The 14,020-nt window shown below is 54.8% G+C and overlaps 8 protein-coding genes across 8 annotated transcripts; 4 read left to right on the plus strand and 4 right to left on the minus strand.

The window, feature by feature from the left end:
• Nucleotides 1-554: 554 nt before the first annotated feature.
• On the plus strand, nucleotides 555-896 carry SODALDRAFT_269484 (hypothetical protein; the record flags this gene model as incomplete). Its single annotated transcript, XM_028607662.1, has 1 exon — nucleotides 555-896. The coding sequence occupies one exon, from the start codon at nucleotides 555-557 to the stop codon at nucleotides 894-896; it is 342 nt and encodes a 113-aa protein (XP_028471614.1).
• Nucleotides 897-1,028: 132 nt separating this feature from the next.
• On the minus strand, nucleotides 1,029-1,952 carry SODALDRAFT_48042 (hypothetical protein). The gene has a single exon (XM_028615403.1). The coding sequence runs from the start codon at nucleotides 1,759-1,761 to the stop codon at nucleotides 1,198-1,200; it is 564 nt and encodes a 187-aa protein (XP_028471615.1). The 5' UTR covers nucleotides 1,762-1,952; the 3' UTR covers nucleotides 1,029-1,197.
• Nucleotides 1,953-2,463: 511 nt separating this feature from the next.
• Nucleotides 2,464-3,013, plus strand: SODALDRAFT_328019 (hypothetical protein). Its single transcript, XM_028610580.1, has one exon. The coding sequence runs from the start codon at nucleotides 2,582-2,584 to the stop codon at nucleotides 2,906-2,908; it is 327 nt and encodes a 108-aa protein (XP_028471616.1). The 5' UTR covers nucleotides 2,464-2,581; the 3' UTR covers nucleotides 2,909-3,013.
• A 496-nt stretch (nucleotides 3,014-3,509) lies between these two features.
• Nucleotides 3,510-4,208, minus strand: SODALDRAFT_269421 (hypothetical protein; the record flags this gene model as incomplete). The annotated part of the gene is made up of 3 exons (XM_028607654.1): nucleotides 3,510-3,822; nucleotides 3,929-4,074; nucleotides 4,152-4,208. 3 exons carry the CDS (start codon nucleotides 4,206-4,208, stop codon nucleotides 3,510-3,512), a joined length of 516 nt encoding a protein of 171 aa, XP_028471617.1.
• A 392-nt stretch (nucleotides 4,209-4,600) lies between these two features.
• SODALDRAFT_375936 (hypothetical protein) lies at nucleotides 4,601-6,845 on the plus strand. Its single transcript, XM_028614777.1, has one exon. The coding sequence runs from the start codon at nucleotides 5,082-5,084 to the stop codon at nucleotides 6,678-6,680; it is 1,599 nt and encodes a 532-aa protein (XP_028471618.1). The 5' UTR covers nucleotides 4,601-5,081; the 3' UTR covers nucleotides 6,681-6,845.
• A 44-nt stretch (nucleotides 6,846-6,889) lies between these two features.
• SODALDRAFT_328021 (hypothetical protein) lies at nucleotides 6,890-8,428 on the minus strand. Its single transcript, XM_028610581.1, has one exon. The coding sequence runs from the start codon at nucleotides 8,240-8,242 to the stop codon at nucleotides 7,130-7,132; it is 1,113 nt and encodes a 370-aa protein (XP_028471619.1). The 5' UTR covers nucleotides 8,243-8,428; the 3' UTR covers nucleotides 6,890-7,129.
• Nucleotides 8,429-8,853: 425 nt separating this feature from the next.
• On the plus strand, nucleotides 8,854-10,018 carry SODALDRAFT_48133 (mediator of RNA polymerase II transcription subunit 7). The gene is made up of 3 exons (XM_028615404.1): nucleotides 8,854-9,226; nucleotides 9,302-9,478; nucleotides 9,572-10,018. The coding sequence occupies exons 1-3, from the start codon at nucleotides 8,972-8,974 to the stop codon at nucleotides 9,890-9,892; spliced, it is 753 nt and encodes a 250-aa protein (XP_028471620.1). The 5' UTR covers nucleotides 8,854-8,971; the 3' UTR covers nucleotides 9,893-10,018.
• Nucleotides 10,019-10,635: 617 nt separating this feature from the next.
• SODALDRAFT_306082 (SPOC-domain-containing protein) lies at nucleotides 10,636-13,989 on the minus strand (the record flags this gene model as incomplete). The annotated part of the gene is made up of 4 exons (XM_028609032.1): nucleotides 13,525-13,989; nucleotides 12,809-13,401; nucleotides 11,986-12,678; nucleotides 10,636-11,916 (listed from the first exon to the last, which is right to left on the minus strand). The coding sequence occupies exons 1-4, from the start codon at nucleotides 13,529-13,531 to the stop codon at nucleotides 10,636-10,638; spliced, it is 2,574 nt and encodes an 857-aa protein (XP_028471621.1). The 5' UTR covers nucleotides 13,532-13,989.
• Between the last annotated feature and the right edge of the window lie 31 nt (nucleotides 13,990-14,020).

Raw genomic sequence — 14,020 nt, forward strand, 5'->3', positions numbered from 1 at the left:
TGGTAGTGACAACACATCGTGCGGGTCCCCAGATGGGAGATTTGCTGGTCTGGGGGCGGTTGTCCGTCCAGCCAGCGTCCAGGTATAAGATAGCTGCTGATCCGCACAAAGGGGTTACGACGAAAGTTGGACGACGTCAGGCAGAGAGATATCAAACAAGTTATCAACCAAGCCATTTCAAGAGAGAACCAGTGAGCCCGCAACTCGCAACTCGCAACCTGTGTCTCCCTACTTCGTGTTCAAGAACAAACAAGAGGAGAGTAAAACAGGAGAAGAAAAGTAAAAGAGGGGAAAAAGACGAGAGAGAGAAAAAGAAGACCAACGGCCATTACAGGTATGCGAGCATCAAGCAACTGCAACTGCCTCCCTACCTTTACCACTACGTCAAAGGCCCCTCCTGCTCCCCCCCCCCCCCCACCTTTTCTTTCCGAGCCTAGTAGTTTTCGAGTTGGCTGCTGATGTTGGTGCTGTTATTAAGAACACGTCGAGACTCTTCCGAAAACACGGTTCACGATTCGGTTGTTCGAAGCGATACCCCTAACCGATCGAGGAAAATGTGTTACTTCTATCAAACGCGATGGTCTTGTGGCTACTGGAGATGGGGCCAGTTCAAACAACAATGCAACAAGGAATACAGGACGGGAGAGACGTGTGGACTCAAACTTGTCTATTCGACAATCGAAATGCCCGACCGTTGCAAGCTCTGCCTCGACATTGACAAGAAGAGGAGAAGGATCCAGAAGATGACGATGGACGTAGAGAGGTGGTCCCGCGAAGGAAACAGACAAGCGACTATCGAGAGGACGTTGATGGATCTCGCTGTAGTCCGACACCAAAAGGAGGACATGGACCATAAACATATGGCTCGAGTGAACTGTCAGGACCTGGCTGTATGAGTTCTGTGGGGGAGGGATATATCCGGTAAGTCTTGGGAGGCAGGGCCTGCAGGGGAATATGGAAGTTGGGAGCTTGTCAAAAGCTAACTCATCCAGAAAAGAAAAATAGGAAAAATAAGCTCGTCTCTCTTCTCTTGAGATAAACGGAGAGGGAAGGAAGGGCAGTCAAGACTAGACAAGGGGGGAAACGCCCGAAGAAAACAACAGAGGCCGCTGAAGCCTCACCGGTCTCATGGTAATTTTCAGCGGGAAGGGGCATGGCCCATGGGGGTCTCCAGCAGGTCGGCCGCTAACTAATGGGTCATGAAAGCTGTCGACTCTGCTGGTAGGGGACCCTCAAAGTTATTGCGTCTCTGCAAAGATACTGTTGTCGGGGAACGGTACGGTCCTTGAAACTTTGGAAGGGAAAAGGAGAAGAGAAAAGAAGAAAAAAAGAGGAAAAGGGCGGAGAGGCAGTCTTTATTAATGTTATTGAGGACGAGGGCTTTTTGTGTACGCTAATTTTGGCATACCCGGAGGAATATTCCATTTGGTATTCGACAGCATCGCTTGAGTCTAGCATGCATGGCATTTTCGGCACACAGGCTCCATCCAAGTGAATGGGGGTGATGAAACCACTGCGAAGCCGGAGAGAGGAGGACGAGGATGGATCACTGGATGATGGATCAGGGTTCAGGGGGGCCCAGGGGGTGGCGGTAGATAAAAGCAAGTCCCTGACTCCCTGTAGCTGTAGCTGTATCGACACTAGGTATGGGATCGCTATGCATGTTCCTTCCAGGCTTCCACATTCCCTGCAACTGTCTGCAACGAATACCAAGACTCGCACGAATGCCATGCCATAACATGATGATTCATAATCCTCCATGCGGTAGGGGTATGGGGGGGGGCTGCTCAACAGGGCAAGCCGGAATCACGGGAAAGCAGCCTGCAGACATTCCCACTGGAAGAAGCCTCGGCGCTACATTAAGGGAAACCTCCGAGAAAAAGACGATGACATGGGCTGAGATGTCGGTGGCAAGCGCCCTGTGAGCTCAAGTGCAGCGGCGGAAGCACTTGTACGATGCGTCTCGGCTTAGCGTACGGGTCACGTATTCCTAGATGAGAGAGCATAAGGTTGACCGTCGACCATGTGGATGATGTGAACATTTTGACAACGAATAATCCCAAGTCCTGGCTGGTCAAGGGGCATGGGGGAAAACCGAGACGGGGAGTGTTCGTGGAGTCATGGTAAGAGGAACTAGTTAAGCCCTACTTCGAAGAACTATGTAATAGCAGCCCAGAGATGAACATTGAAATTGAGGGGGGCGAGAACAAGGGCTTGAGGGACCCAGGCTCCCCGGGTAGCATCCGCCAGGTTTCTGCAGGGCACACACATGCGCACACACACGCCCACGCACACACATAATACATTTGGTCGCGCGGTTTTCCGTCCCGCCCCCGCCTCATACCCCTCCAAGACGTCTAAGCCATCCTGCTATATCCGATATGTGACATAATAGGTCTCGCACCCTCGCTTGTCATCTCGCGGCCTGCAACGTCAGCAAGGATGCCCTCTTGTCTTCTGCCTTCTGCCTCCTCGTAGGGACCACAATTCGCCAAAACCCTGGCATGTCGATCGAATCACGGGAAGCCGCACAGACTCCCGAATAATTTCTGCGGCTGACGGGTGATGAGACGAGGATGGGATGAGGGAGATTGCGCCGGTCCGGTCACCCCGGGAGCTTCCGGCTGGCGGAGGCCCAGGGCAAACCATTGGCAATGAAGAAACGGCAAAGAAGGAGTCAGACTCGGAAAACGAAAGAAGAAGAAAAAAGAAAGAGGGGGGAAAAAGGAAGAAGAAAAAAGGAAGAAGAAAAAAGGGAGAAGAAAAAAGGGAGAAGAAAAAAGGGAGAAAAACTACACACGAAATAATAATAAAAGATAATAAACAGGAAAAAGAGATGGAGATATGCAGCACAGCGGGTCTCCTCGGTCGAGATCCATGCTCATGGTCCCCACATGACGCCTCATAGATTCAAAGCGCACGGCACGTGGACACCGCTCAATGGACTGCTAGGGGCACGATTGGAGGGTCGATCAATGATCAATGCACACAAGAAGTCAGTCAATAGGAGATGGGAAAAGGGTACCAGTAATCTGATTAAACCGAAAATCATGTTTCAGGGGTCTGACTGCTAGCCCATATCCACCGTTTCCTCATAATGTCATTGCGCCGAATATAGGGGGAGAAATATTTAGATTTAGACAAAGAGTCGAAAAAGGGAAAGCAGGATTTGCGCATCCTGCATGCCGGTAAAGAGGGGGGAGGGAGGGGGGATCTGAAATGGGTTACCACAGCGCGGGCCGTCCCATGGTGCCGAGGAGCTGGTAAGGGGGTAAGGAGAAAAAGAAAAAGAAAAGGGAAAAATGACGGGACCTGTACGTTGTATGTATGTACGTGGGTAGATCCCAGGACCCTCATAGTCGTATCCGTACATGGTAAGGGGATCGGGCCGTGCCAGGGGGTGGAGGAAAACGCGGAGGCCACATGGCAGCCCGCAGTCAAAGGTAAAGAAAGAAAGGCTCAAGCAACCTCTACCTTGCCGACGATGTGATATCCCTGATGGTCCGATCTCACGACATTGCCGCAGCGGCATCCGCAAAGGTGCCAACAAGAGGCTCGTCTGAATCGGATTTGACAGACGGGGCCTTCCCCTGCTGCACCTCAACTGCCTCCTCTTCGGGAAACCAGTCGACCTGGATGCCCGGCGGGCCTTGACCTTGGACTGAGATGCCCCGGCCCAGATCGTCGTGTTTTGAGGCTAGGCGGGACAGCAGGTGCTGATAGCGGACGATGCGCGCTTCCTGTCCGGCGTAGGCGAAAGGGCCGGGGTTTGGTCGTGCCGGTTGATGCTGCGGGGCGATCTCGAAGATGTCGACCATGTTGCTTGAAACGGATTGTTAGCGGCGCAATTTCCCGGGTACTGTCAGATGTTCAAGGACAAAGTAGTACATGATTGAAGAAAAGGAAACGTCTTAGCACAAGGACATACTCGGAGGTTTTGGCCACGACCCTCTGCAGAGCCTCGTTCTCGCGCTGAACCTCAACAGGGTTATTATCCTGGCCGTTTATCCCGGGCTCGCCAAAACTGTTGTAGTGTATGCCGTTCGGATCATCGAGGAGTCGCGACTCTTCATCCTGTAGAGAGAGAGAGAGAGAACTGAGTGTCAGTGGGCAGTTGAACAAGCAGCAGCGCCAGAGGACTCAGGACACACCTCGTCGAAAGCGTCCTTCGGATTTCCTCTCCCTAGGCAAGAAGAACAGACTCCCATGATGCGCGACGTAGCGAAGCCGCTACTACGATGACGGCAATTCTAAGGAAGTGGCCGGATGCCGCGTTTGGTGGCCAAGTGAATTGTCATATGGAGGGCGACAACTGTTACCAAACGAGCTTCTGACGTCGATGGTCGCGTCCTTCTCGTTGGGGGGGAATTGGGGAATACGAATTTAACGATGCTGCATTGGGAAGGCGGTGAACATGCGGACCGGATAAATAATATATTCCATCCTCCATAGGTGTAATGAAGTCAGACATGCTTTCACGTGATGTGATGGTTCGAACGTCCGCTTACGTGGTCAGTTGGCCAATGCTTCATCATGGGTGAGGGTACGTATCCGTCCTCCGTCCGTTCAACGTCCTCGTCCCTTCTAACCTCTTCACCAACCAACCTACGCCTCATCCCTTCTCAGGGATCAATATATATCTCCTGACATACCCTTGACACCGAATTCATTCGAGGATTAGTGGTTTCTGGATCATCTTTACGTGATACTACTAATGTCTCGAGCACTAGGTCAGGATGACAGCACCAAAACAGCGTCCGGGTCGCTCTCTCTTCCTCCCTTTCGACTCCCTAGCTAGGACGTGTCCTCCCGGCGCAACCCACTGTTTTCTGATTTTGATGAGACCTTGAAAACCTTTGAGAGGGGTCTGTTGCACTGTCCTTATAGTCGACTGTCGAGCTGGTCCCTTTCTGAAACGTCTCCTTATTGTCCAAGTCACCGCCATGAATCCCAAGCCCGTTGCAGCTTCATTCTGATTTCAAGGGCGTGCGATAGGATGTACGCATAGAACCCGAGCCGAGATCCCGATTCTCTGAAGGAGATGTCGGGCGGGACCTTCATGCGCTCATTGCGCTGATCTGATGTCTAGTATTGGAAACCAACATGCTTTAGAGATATCCCTGACTTCAAAGCTTCCCCTTCCAGACCAGGAGGGACATGAGGCGGGAATTTTTTTTCAGGCCTCGGGACTTACAAGATCAAAAGGTCTTATAAGTAGTCGTTCTTCGCTGCTCTTTTCTTGTCAGTTTCCATCTCACTCCAACTCACCATCCACCTTCCAAGGCAGCTCAGCAATCCCATCTGGCTCCTCATCTCACACTTCCATCCCCGTCATTACATTACGATTTCATATTCTCTTTGATATCACCATGCACTGGGCTTCTGTTCTGCTCCTATCGCTCGGAACCCTCTCCGAAGCCCGCCTGGAGAGATGGAGGGCACGGGGTTATCCGAACGATTCGCGTCCGCCCGTCCCTTCATGCACGGGCGAAACGGAAACTGTCCATGCCCCTGCCTCCACGCTGAGGGAGACCGTCACGGAATCCATCACTGTCACCGAACCTGCTCTGACAGTGACTGTGGTGAAAACAATGCGGAAGCCCGAGACAGAGACCGTTGAGGTCGAGTACACTCACGAGGGCCCCGGTATCGTGACGGAGACCATCTGGAAGCCCAATCCGGAGACCGTCGAGTACACTTACGAGGCGCCCATCACTGAAACTAAGACCATTCTGAAACCCACCACTGAGACTATCGAGCACACTTACGTGGAGCACACCGACGAGGCTCCCGTCACGGTGACCAGGACCATCAAGTACGGAGGCCAAAATATAACCACCTACTCTTCCGTCGGAGAGTCTGAGGAAACCGAGTCATTCCTGTATTCACATACACATCCTTCCAACGCCACCTACGGTTCGGAGACTATCCGCAGAGTTGTGACAACCACCCGTACACAATACGTCTACGAGACGCAAGCTCCAGCGAACCCTGAGGATAATGGATACGGCGATTCCGACTTTGAGGAGTATGGGCCGGAAGACGATTATGCTGGCTGTGATGAGACGTACCAAGGTGGTGGTGACGAGGACGACTCGTACTACGGAGGCAGCGATGAGGAACATCATTCCTATGGGCCCTCCCATCCCTCCTATTCCGAGGAGCAGCCCGGCCACAAGAAGTGCACCAACTCCACCAAGTACGAGTCCAGCAAGACCTCCGCCAAGACCACCACCAGCACCACTCAGTCAGATACCGTGACGGAGTACATTACTGTCTTTCCCTCCCCATCGGCCCTCAGCCCCACGACGTTGACTAAGAAGAGCACAACGCCCCTCAGTGCCTCGACCGAGCAAGAGACGGAGTATGAGACAGTCGTCGAATCCACTTCGGAGCTCCCTTCAACTTCCGAGCTTCCTTCCACCTTTGAGCTCCCTTGCACCTCTGAGCTTCCTTCCACTTCTCAGCTGCCTTCCACTTCTCAGCTCCCCACCACCTCTTCGGTCCCTTGCAACTCCACCGTGCCCGTGTGGTATGGCACCTCCAGCGAGCCGACGGCGTACTCGACCCAGCGGGATAGCTACCTCGACGGCAGTGGCTATGGCTATGGCTATTCGTACGACAAGCGGATGCCCAAGGCGCCGCGCAGGGGCATTTTCGGTTCCCGATGGGCGCGCTGAACGAAAGTGACAGCCACCCTTGAACGGGAAGGGTTGATTCTGACTTTCTTCCCGTGACTTTTCTTCTCTCTTCCTTCTACTTCTTTCCTTTCTCTTCTTCAACCTACACACCTTTATAATCTCCTCAGGTGCAGTCACTTACTGTACACACATGCAATGTCCAACAATTTAGATAGATTCTGTCAGTTTTTAATATATAATGAATGTTCTTCCCTTCAAAAAGGGGGTTTTCTTTTTTGAAAGCTCGGAGAATGAGATCAAAGCCCAACCCCCAAGCATCCCTACATGCTTTCGGGAACGATGAAGTAGTTACTTTTACAGATATACACATAACATGGTTGACTCCCAAGATGGCGCTGATGGCCCGGTCAAAGGCCCAGTTCCAAAATTGCCCCAGTTGGAATACCCACGTATGAACGCCAATGCTCCACCACCACCAGTCGCTCGGCCTACGCTTTGAACCGAAATCCCATAAAGTCATCGTCCTCTTCGTCGTCCTCTTCGTCCTCTCCGTTTCCAACACCATTGGCAGCAGTTTCCCGCAGGTTCTCTTTCCCGGCATCAACAACCACCTTGTCAACACCCACCTCATCCGCTGTCTTCGCCCTCAACGCCTCGCGTCGCTCCTTCAACCTGCGCACCCTGGCCTCCAGCTCCTCCATCTCCTCAAACTCAAGCTCCAGAGCACGCGCCGCTTCTTCCTTCTCGTCCGCGACGGCCTCCTCCGCCTCCACCCTCCTCCTCTCCCGTTCCTCCTCTTCCGACTTGGCCGCCGCGGCCTGCTCTTCCGCCGTCATGGGCGGCGCGGAAATCACGGCGGCGTCTTCGTCATACGCTACGCTGGTCGTCGCGATGTCGGCCTCGAAGGCCGCCCACTCGTCCTCGTCGACTTGCGCCGCCTCGGGGCCCTTGGACGAGGAGACGGCAAGGTTGCTCGGGCGTCTGGGCGGCGCGGCGGAGGGGGTTGTGATGGGTGTGGCGGATGAGGTCCCGTCTCGGTGTTGGGGAGTGGCGGGGCGTGAGGGGATTTGTAACTCGACGCCTTGGCCTGGAGTCGTCGATAGCCTACGGGTCAAGGATGGGGGGGTTCGGGCTGTTTCCTGTAAATCTTTGCCTTTGTCTTTGCTGGCTTCCCTTCGGCCCTGGCCCTGGCCCTGGCTCCCGACCGTCTCGGCCGCGAAGCCGCTGCTGGCATCGGCGGAAGAGTGGGCAGAGGCAGTCACATCACCCCCCTTGCTGCGCTTCGTGCGGGCCGTTTCCTCGTCCGTAGGTCCCTCCTCTTCCCCCGAGCCCCAGTCATGTTTTCGCTTATTGTTTGGGAGGGTAGAGGTTTCGGAGACGGCGGCGCTGGCAGTTGTGGCTGAGGCTTTCGCTTTCGCTTTCGCTTGGAGCTTGGCGACGTGCGCCCTGCTGCGGATATGGCTGTCCCATAATGACTCGGTTTTCATGCTTTCGTGACAGACGACGCAGAGAAGCTTGCCCAAATCGGAATAGGCGGCGTGAGGGTGGTCGATGCGACGAGCGGCCCGTTGTTGGCGAAGTAACGCCCGCGCGTCTGCCATTGCGGGATGGGGAGCGAAGGATGGACAGTCGAGGGTATTCAAGGTAAAAAGAATTCTGCGAAGAGAGATTAATGGACCAATTGTCTAGATAGTTTGGTCAGAAGAGAGAAACAATGGTCGGTATCTGACAGGGAAAGAAGGGTGACAATGTACGAAGGTGGACTACAAAAGAATGACGGAGCTGGAGGAGAGCGGTGTCGATGTCAGCCACGGTCACTGTCAGCCGCCTCAGCTCCCAAGTGGGAAGGGCCGGGGTAGCTTGGAGTACGCTAGTCCGTATTAGGGTATTTGGTGGGGTTGTATCGGTGAACGATTCACACCGAGAATCCCCTCCATAGGTAAGGTACCTCACAGTACGTACCTATTCGGAGCTACGAACTTACGTACCTACCTGGCAAGCTCCACCACCAAGCCTTCTCACCAACATCTGCATCACCAACATCTGCACTTGCTCCAGCTTAATCACTCCGTGCTCAATTCGGTCAACCCGTAACTGGATTCACCCACAGGGGAATGTGGCCGAATCTTTCACCTACGCCCTGTGGACGGTAGACTGTCACTGCCCCTCGCCGAACCCCCCAGACCGACCACACTCTCGACCCGAATCAATCACAGGTCTTACTTCTACTCCCCGTCACAACATCCGACTGCTCTTCGTACCTACCAAGTGGTCCTCGCAATCCAATCGATATCGCTTCAACTGCTTACCCCTTACCCCCACCTGTCGACATGGCCGACGACGCCGCCGGCCAGCAAAAGACACACGCCTCGGCCTTCCCGGACCCGCCTCCGTTCTGGAAAGATTTCACCCCCGACAATGTAGCCGGCTTGCAGCAGATACGGTGCGAGAGAGCCGCCAAGGACAACATCCCCGAAAGGGAATTGCCTGCCAGGTTACCACACGTTCCCGAGCATCTCATCAACCTCCAACCGCCCGCTGAACCTCCCTCACGAACATGGAGAGTCTTTGGAGGGCAGTACAGCGTGAGTCCAGCTTTCGCTTCGTGGTCCTAATTTCTTTGTTAAATCGGCATTAACCACCCCATGGCGATTTCTTAGTTGGACGACAAGCTTCCCTCTCTCGAAGAAGTGAACATCCAGCGCCTCGCTGCCACACACAATGGGGAAAAGGACGGAAAGCATCTCGACCGTGCATTCGAACTGAAGCGCATGGCCAAATCGCTATTGCTCAACTTTCTAGAGCTCCTCGGCATCATGAGCATTGATCCCGAAGACGTACGTCACCCTCCTCCTCTTCCTCCTCATCTTCTTTTTTTTATTTCCTTTTTTCTTTTCCTTTTATCATAATGTTAACGGCCCCCCTCCTAGGCCATCTCCAAGGTAAACGACCTCCGAATTATCCTCATGAACTTCCACCACGTCCTCAACGAATACCGCCCTCACCAAGCCCGCGAATCCGCCATCGCCCTCATGCAGTCCCACCTCGACCGGACGAGAAACGAAACAGCCGCCATCCGGGCCCAGGTTGACAAGGCGAAGAGGGTGCTGGAGGGCCTGGGGAGCCTCGAATTACCCGCCATCCCCGACCTAAGGGACTACGCCGCCAAGGAAGCCGCGGCTCGGAAGGAGGAGCATCTCGTCCACGAGGCCGACGTCTGGGCCGCCGTTGATGGCGCATTGTTGTCTTAGGAAGACGACGCCCCGGGCTGTCTACGGATGAGAAGGAACACGGATGTTTGGCTTGAACGTCTGTTTGCCGCGGTTGAAGCTTGGTTGGAAGATCAGTTGTGGTGACCTACGTGAGGGCTGTGTCGTGCGAGCCACTAGTAGGCATCGAGGAGGGTTAGTGAGGAGTTCGCCTTTGATTTTTATGGGAATTTTTTCTTGTCTATTTCTTTGTTGATACCCACACTTTTGATCGAAGCATTATGTAGAAAGGGGATGACTGGGTCTCTCGAGCCAAACCGAATTGATCTCAGCTTATTGGACCTCAGCATCGTCATTATCACCAACGAGAATGTTTATTTCGGGGCATCATTTGGTAGCATGGCAAATTGTCAATGTTTCAGTGTGACCTGGTTCCACGACGGTGGCTAAACGGGCATAAATTTACATGACCCGTCGGGGTTGGTGGTATAAAAAAAGCTATTGAAGAGCGAATCGCCGAGCTCTGGATGAGTCCCAAGCAATAATAATAAGAAACAAAAGAGAAGAAGAAAAGAAGAAGGAAAAAAAAAGAAGAAAAAACCCCCCTAATAGAAAAAGCCCCCGCACCGCCTACAAGGGAACGTACGTTCCCAGTGAGAGTGAAGCCCTGGCAGAAATTACCACAGTTGACCACCCCAACTCCTACCAAGACCCATGCCGCCTATCCTCCCCATTCGCATTCCAATATGTAGTTGATTTCGTTAACAAAGACTGGTCGGGCCATTTCACGTCGACGGCGCTGCTGCTTGTTGCGGCGATGCCGACGGCGGATTCGAAGTCGCCGACGCGTTATTCCCCTCCATCTGCAGGAGATTACTGAGATGCTTCAAGTCATCCCTCGCCCTCGGGTCGCGTTCGTAGATGCTGCGACACACCTCCCACTCCCTCCGCGTCATTTGGTACGCCTGCGGCAGCAGGAACTGAACCGTCGGACAATTGATGAACGGGCCCAGGACCTCGCGGGCGATGTTCTCGCCCAGGTCCCGCCGTCTCTGGAAATCTTCGTCCTGTGTTGCCGTTGGCCTAGCCGCATACCCGTGGGGTGGTTGGTTCGGCGGGACGACCTGATGGGCTCCTTGTGTCGGGTGCCCGTTCTGTGTCGGGGGAAAGGAGGCCGGCGAGTATTGTTGTTGTTGTTGTTGTTGTTGCTGCTGCTGATGCGGGCTCTGCGCCACCGTCGGCGAGAAAGCCGGGCCCGACACCGACGTATGGCGCGAAGCGTACCCTGCTGGTGCTGCTGCTGATGCTGCGGCGGCGGCGGCGCTGGTAGGGGTCGGCGTGTTCGCCACCGACGACGACGGCGTGCTGACGGACCGTCGCGCTTCGAGCGGGGTGGCGTTGCGGTACACGAACACGGCGAGCAGGATGGGTTCCGTGCGCTTGTGCGGCACCAGGTTGTCGGCGAAGTTGAGCAGGAACTCGGGCATCCCGCCCTCTCCCGCCGGCACGGGCACGAGGTACGTGTCCCTGACGTTGCCGACGCCCTTGTCCCCCACCACGGCGTACCGCTTCTTCGAGGTGAAGTAGTCGAAGAGCCTGAGAAAGTCGGGCCTCCCGTCTTCGGAGGCGGGAGACAGGGAGACCACGACGACGTCGGTGTTATCGGCGTAGCGCAGGCCACAGAGGTACTCGATGGCTTTTTGCTCGTCGATCCGTCCGGCGACCGTCATGCGCTTCGGGATCAGCTTGTACCACGGTAGGTGGATGGTGTTGGAGAGGTTGGCGCCCGCCGCCCATCGAGCCGTCGCCTGGAAATCGGCAATTGTGTTCATGGCCATGCTGCCTCTCCAGACCACGTCTGGGTCTGTCTCTTCCGTGGGGGAGTAGGGCGGCGAGTCGGTGTCGTCTTGCAGGAGCCGGTCCACGTCGGCGTCGACCGTAGGGGCGTCGGAGTGGCCGCGGCCGACTTGCGCTGAAGCGCGCCGCTCACCGCCTGCCGCTGGGGACTTGACGCTGGAGAAGACTTTGTTGATATCAAAGTCGGTGTGTTGTCTGGGCGAATTTTGCTGCTGCCGCTGGACGCTGCCACCACGCGTGTCGACACGAAGGGGGGGCTGCCGTTGCTGCGAAGGAACTTCTACCGAAGTCTGCCGTTGCTGCCCTTGATGCTGCTGCTGCTGCTGCTGCTGCTGCTGCCCCTGCTGTGCCGAGCGGGCCGAATCCGTCTCGTCATCTCGTCCACTCGGCTGACGGATAATTGTCGGACCCGATTCCGATTCCTCGACCTGATTATTATCATCCTCGTCCTCGACGAGTTCCTCGCCCTTATGCGTCCTTCGCACGCGGGGTCCCTCTTCCGTAACCAGAATCGACTGCTTCTCCGACTTGGCTCGCAACTCGGCATTGAGCCGTTGTTGCTCCTTCGTCGCCAGCTGATCGGTCGTCATGACGGCCAGCATAGGCGGCGTGAGTGTCGACTTGAACAGTCGGACGCTGAGCTCGGCGTTGGTCTTGAGGTTCGCCACCAATGCCCTGCATCGCACCGCGTACTGGTTAGGATCGGGGTGCGTGTCCCGGACGGCTCGCTCGATCTGTATGGCCCATTCCTCCGACTTTTCTGCCGCCGAAACATCCTTCGGAAGGGTCACCAGCTTGTTCTTGATGGCAGCGGCGAACCCTACGGCGATGGATCTCTGGATAGCGTGGGCCGTGGTCTGTGTCGCAGAGTTGGGAATGTCGGCAATCTTTGCGGGCAGATCGGACGGAGGGGCATAGTCGACTCGTCTGGGTTCGACGTCTGATATCTTTCGGATCTTTTGCGCGGGACCCTATGAGAGCGAAAGTGTCAGTAAGAAAGAGAGAGAGAGAGAGAGAGAGAAAAAAAAAAAAAGAAAAAAAAAAGAAAGAAAAAAAAAAAAAAAAAAAAAGAACAGGTCGATGGAAAGTTGGGTTGCTTACCTTGACATCTCTCTCCGCGTCATCCTGTGACTTGCGCTTTCCTGTCGCGCCAGGCTTCCCCGTCTCCTTCTTCACCTGTTTCTCCTTTTGCTTGCCGCTAGATTCCGGAGCAGGCGACTCATCCCCCTTGACACTACCACTCTGCGACGCGTCGTCCTTGGTCTCATGCGACACCTTGGCCGGCCGGCCCGGCTTCTTCCTCTTCTTCTTCTTCTCGGCCAGTGACTCCTCGTACTTCTTCCGGCGCTCTTCCCAGGGGTGTTCGCCCCTGGCGATGGCGGCGAGGAGCTCCTTGTGGTCCTGCGGGGAGCACTTTTCGCAGTAGTAGTGCTTGGGAAGGTCTTCGGTAAATACGCTCATGCCCATGCACACGTTGTGCTGCCAGGCGCCGCACTTGTCGCAGGCGATCCACGGCTCCTCCGACTCGCCGTCCTGTTCGGTCGCGCCGCAGACACAGCGGATGACCTCCTCGGGCTCCTGTTCGCGCTGCTTCTTCTTGCGGCCTCGTTTCTTGGGCGGTTCGAGCGGTTGGTCGTCGAATGCTTTCGTGTGCTGACCCTTAGTCGCTCGCACGGAGCGGCGCGGTTCTGGTTCTGTGGAGAAAATCGCAAGTAAGCATCATGGTCGGGGGACGAAGTTCAGGATTAAAACGCCGCGGTGGTTGACCGTGTGGTGGCCAACCAACATCATGCGTGTCCTTGCGACAAAGCACTTACCTGACATTGTGACGTTTAAACGGTGACACGACAAATACGACTCGACGGCAGCGATTTTTATGCTCTCTGATAGCCCTCTGATAGCCCTCTGATAGCTCTACAATGGCCTACGATTTCAATGGAGTGGCTGTATTTTTTTTCCTGCGCCAAATGGCAAGAAAAAGAATTGATCCTTCCCAATAACCAACGATGCAGACAGAGAGAGAGAAGAGAAGAGAGGTAGCGTGTCGAGTAAAGTCGCGTGAAGCAGGAGAGCTCTACCTAGGTAGATATAGGTCGATGTGTTTGGATTATGTTTGCTTCTTGAGAGCTGTGCGGGACGGACACGTGCTTTAGCCGTGATCAAGATTCTCCATGTATCCGAAGCACTTTGTGGTCGCAAAAGGTTGCATGAGATGGAGGAGGAAAAGGAAAAGCACGTTGCGTCAGGGAGATGGGAAGTGGAGGTTTATAGTGGAGGTTTGTTGTGGGTGGGAGGTGGGAGGTCACACCCACG

This window comes from Sodiomyces alkalinus, assembly GCF_003711515.1.
Source record: "Sodiomyces alkalinus F11 unplaced genomic scaffold SODALscaffold_1, whole genome shotgun sequence".
Taxonomy (NCBI): domain Eukaryota; kingdom Fungi; phylum Ascomycota; class Sordariomycetes; order Glomerellales; family Plectosphaerellaceae; genus Sodiomyces; species Sodiomyces alkalinus.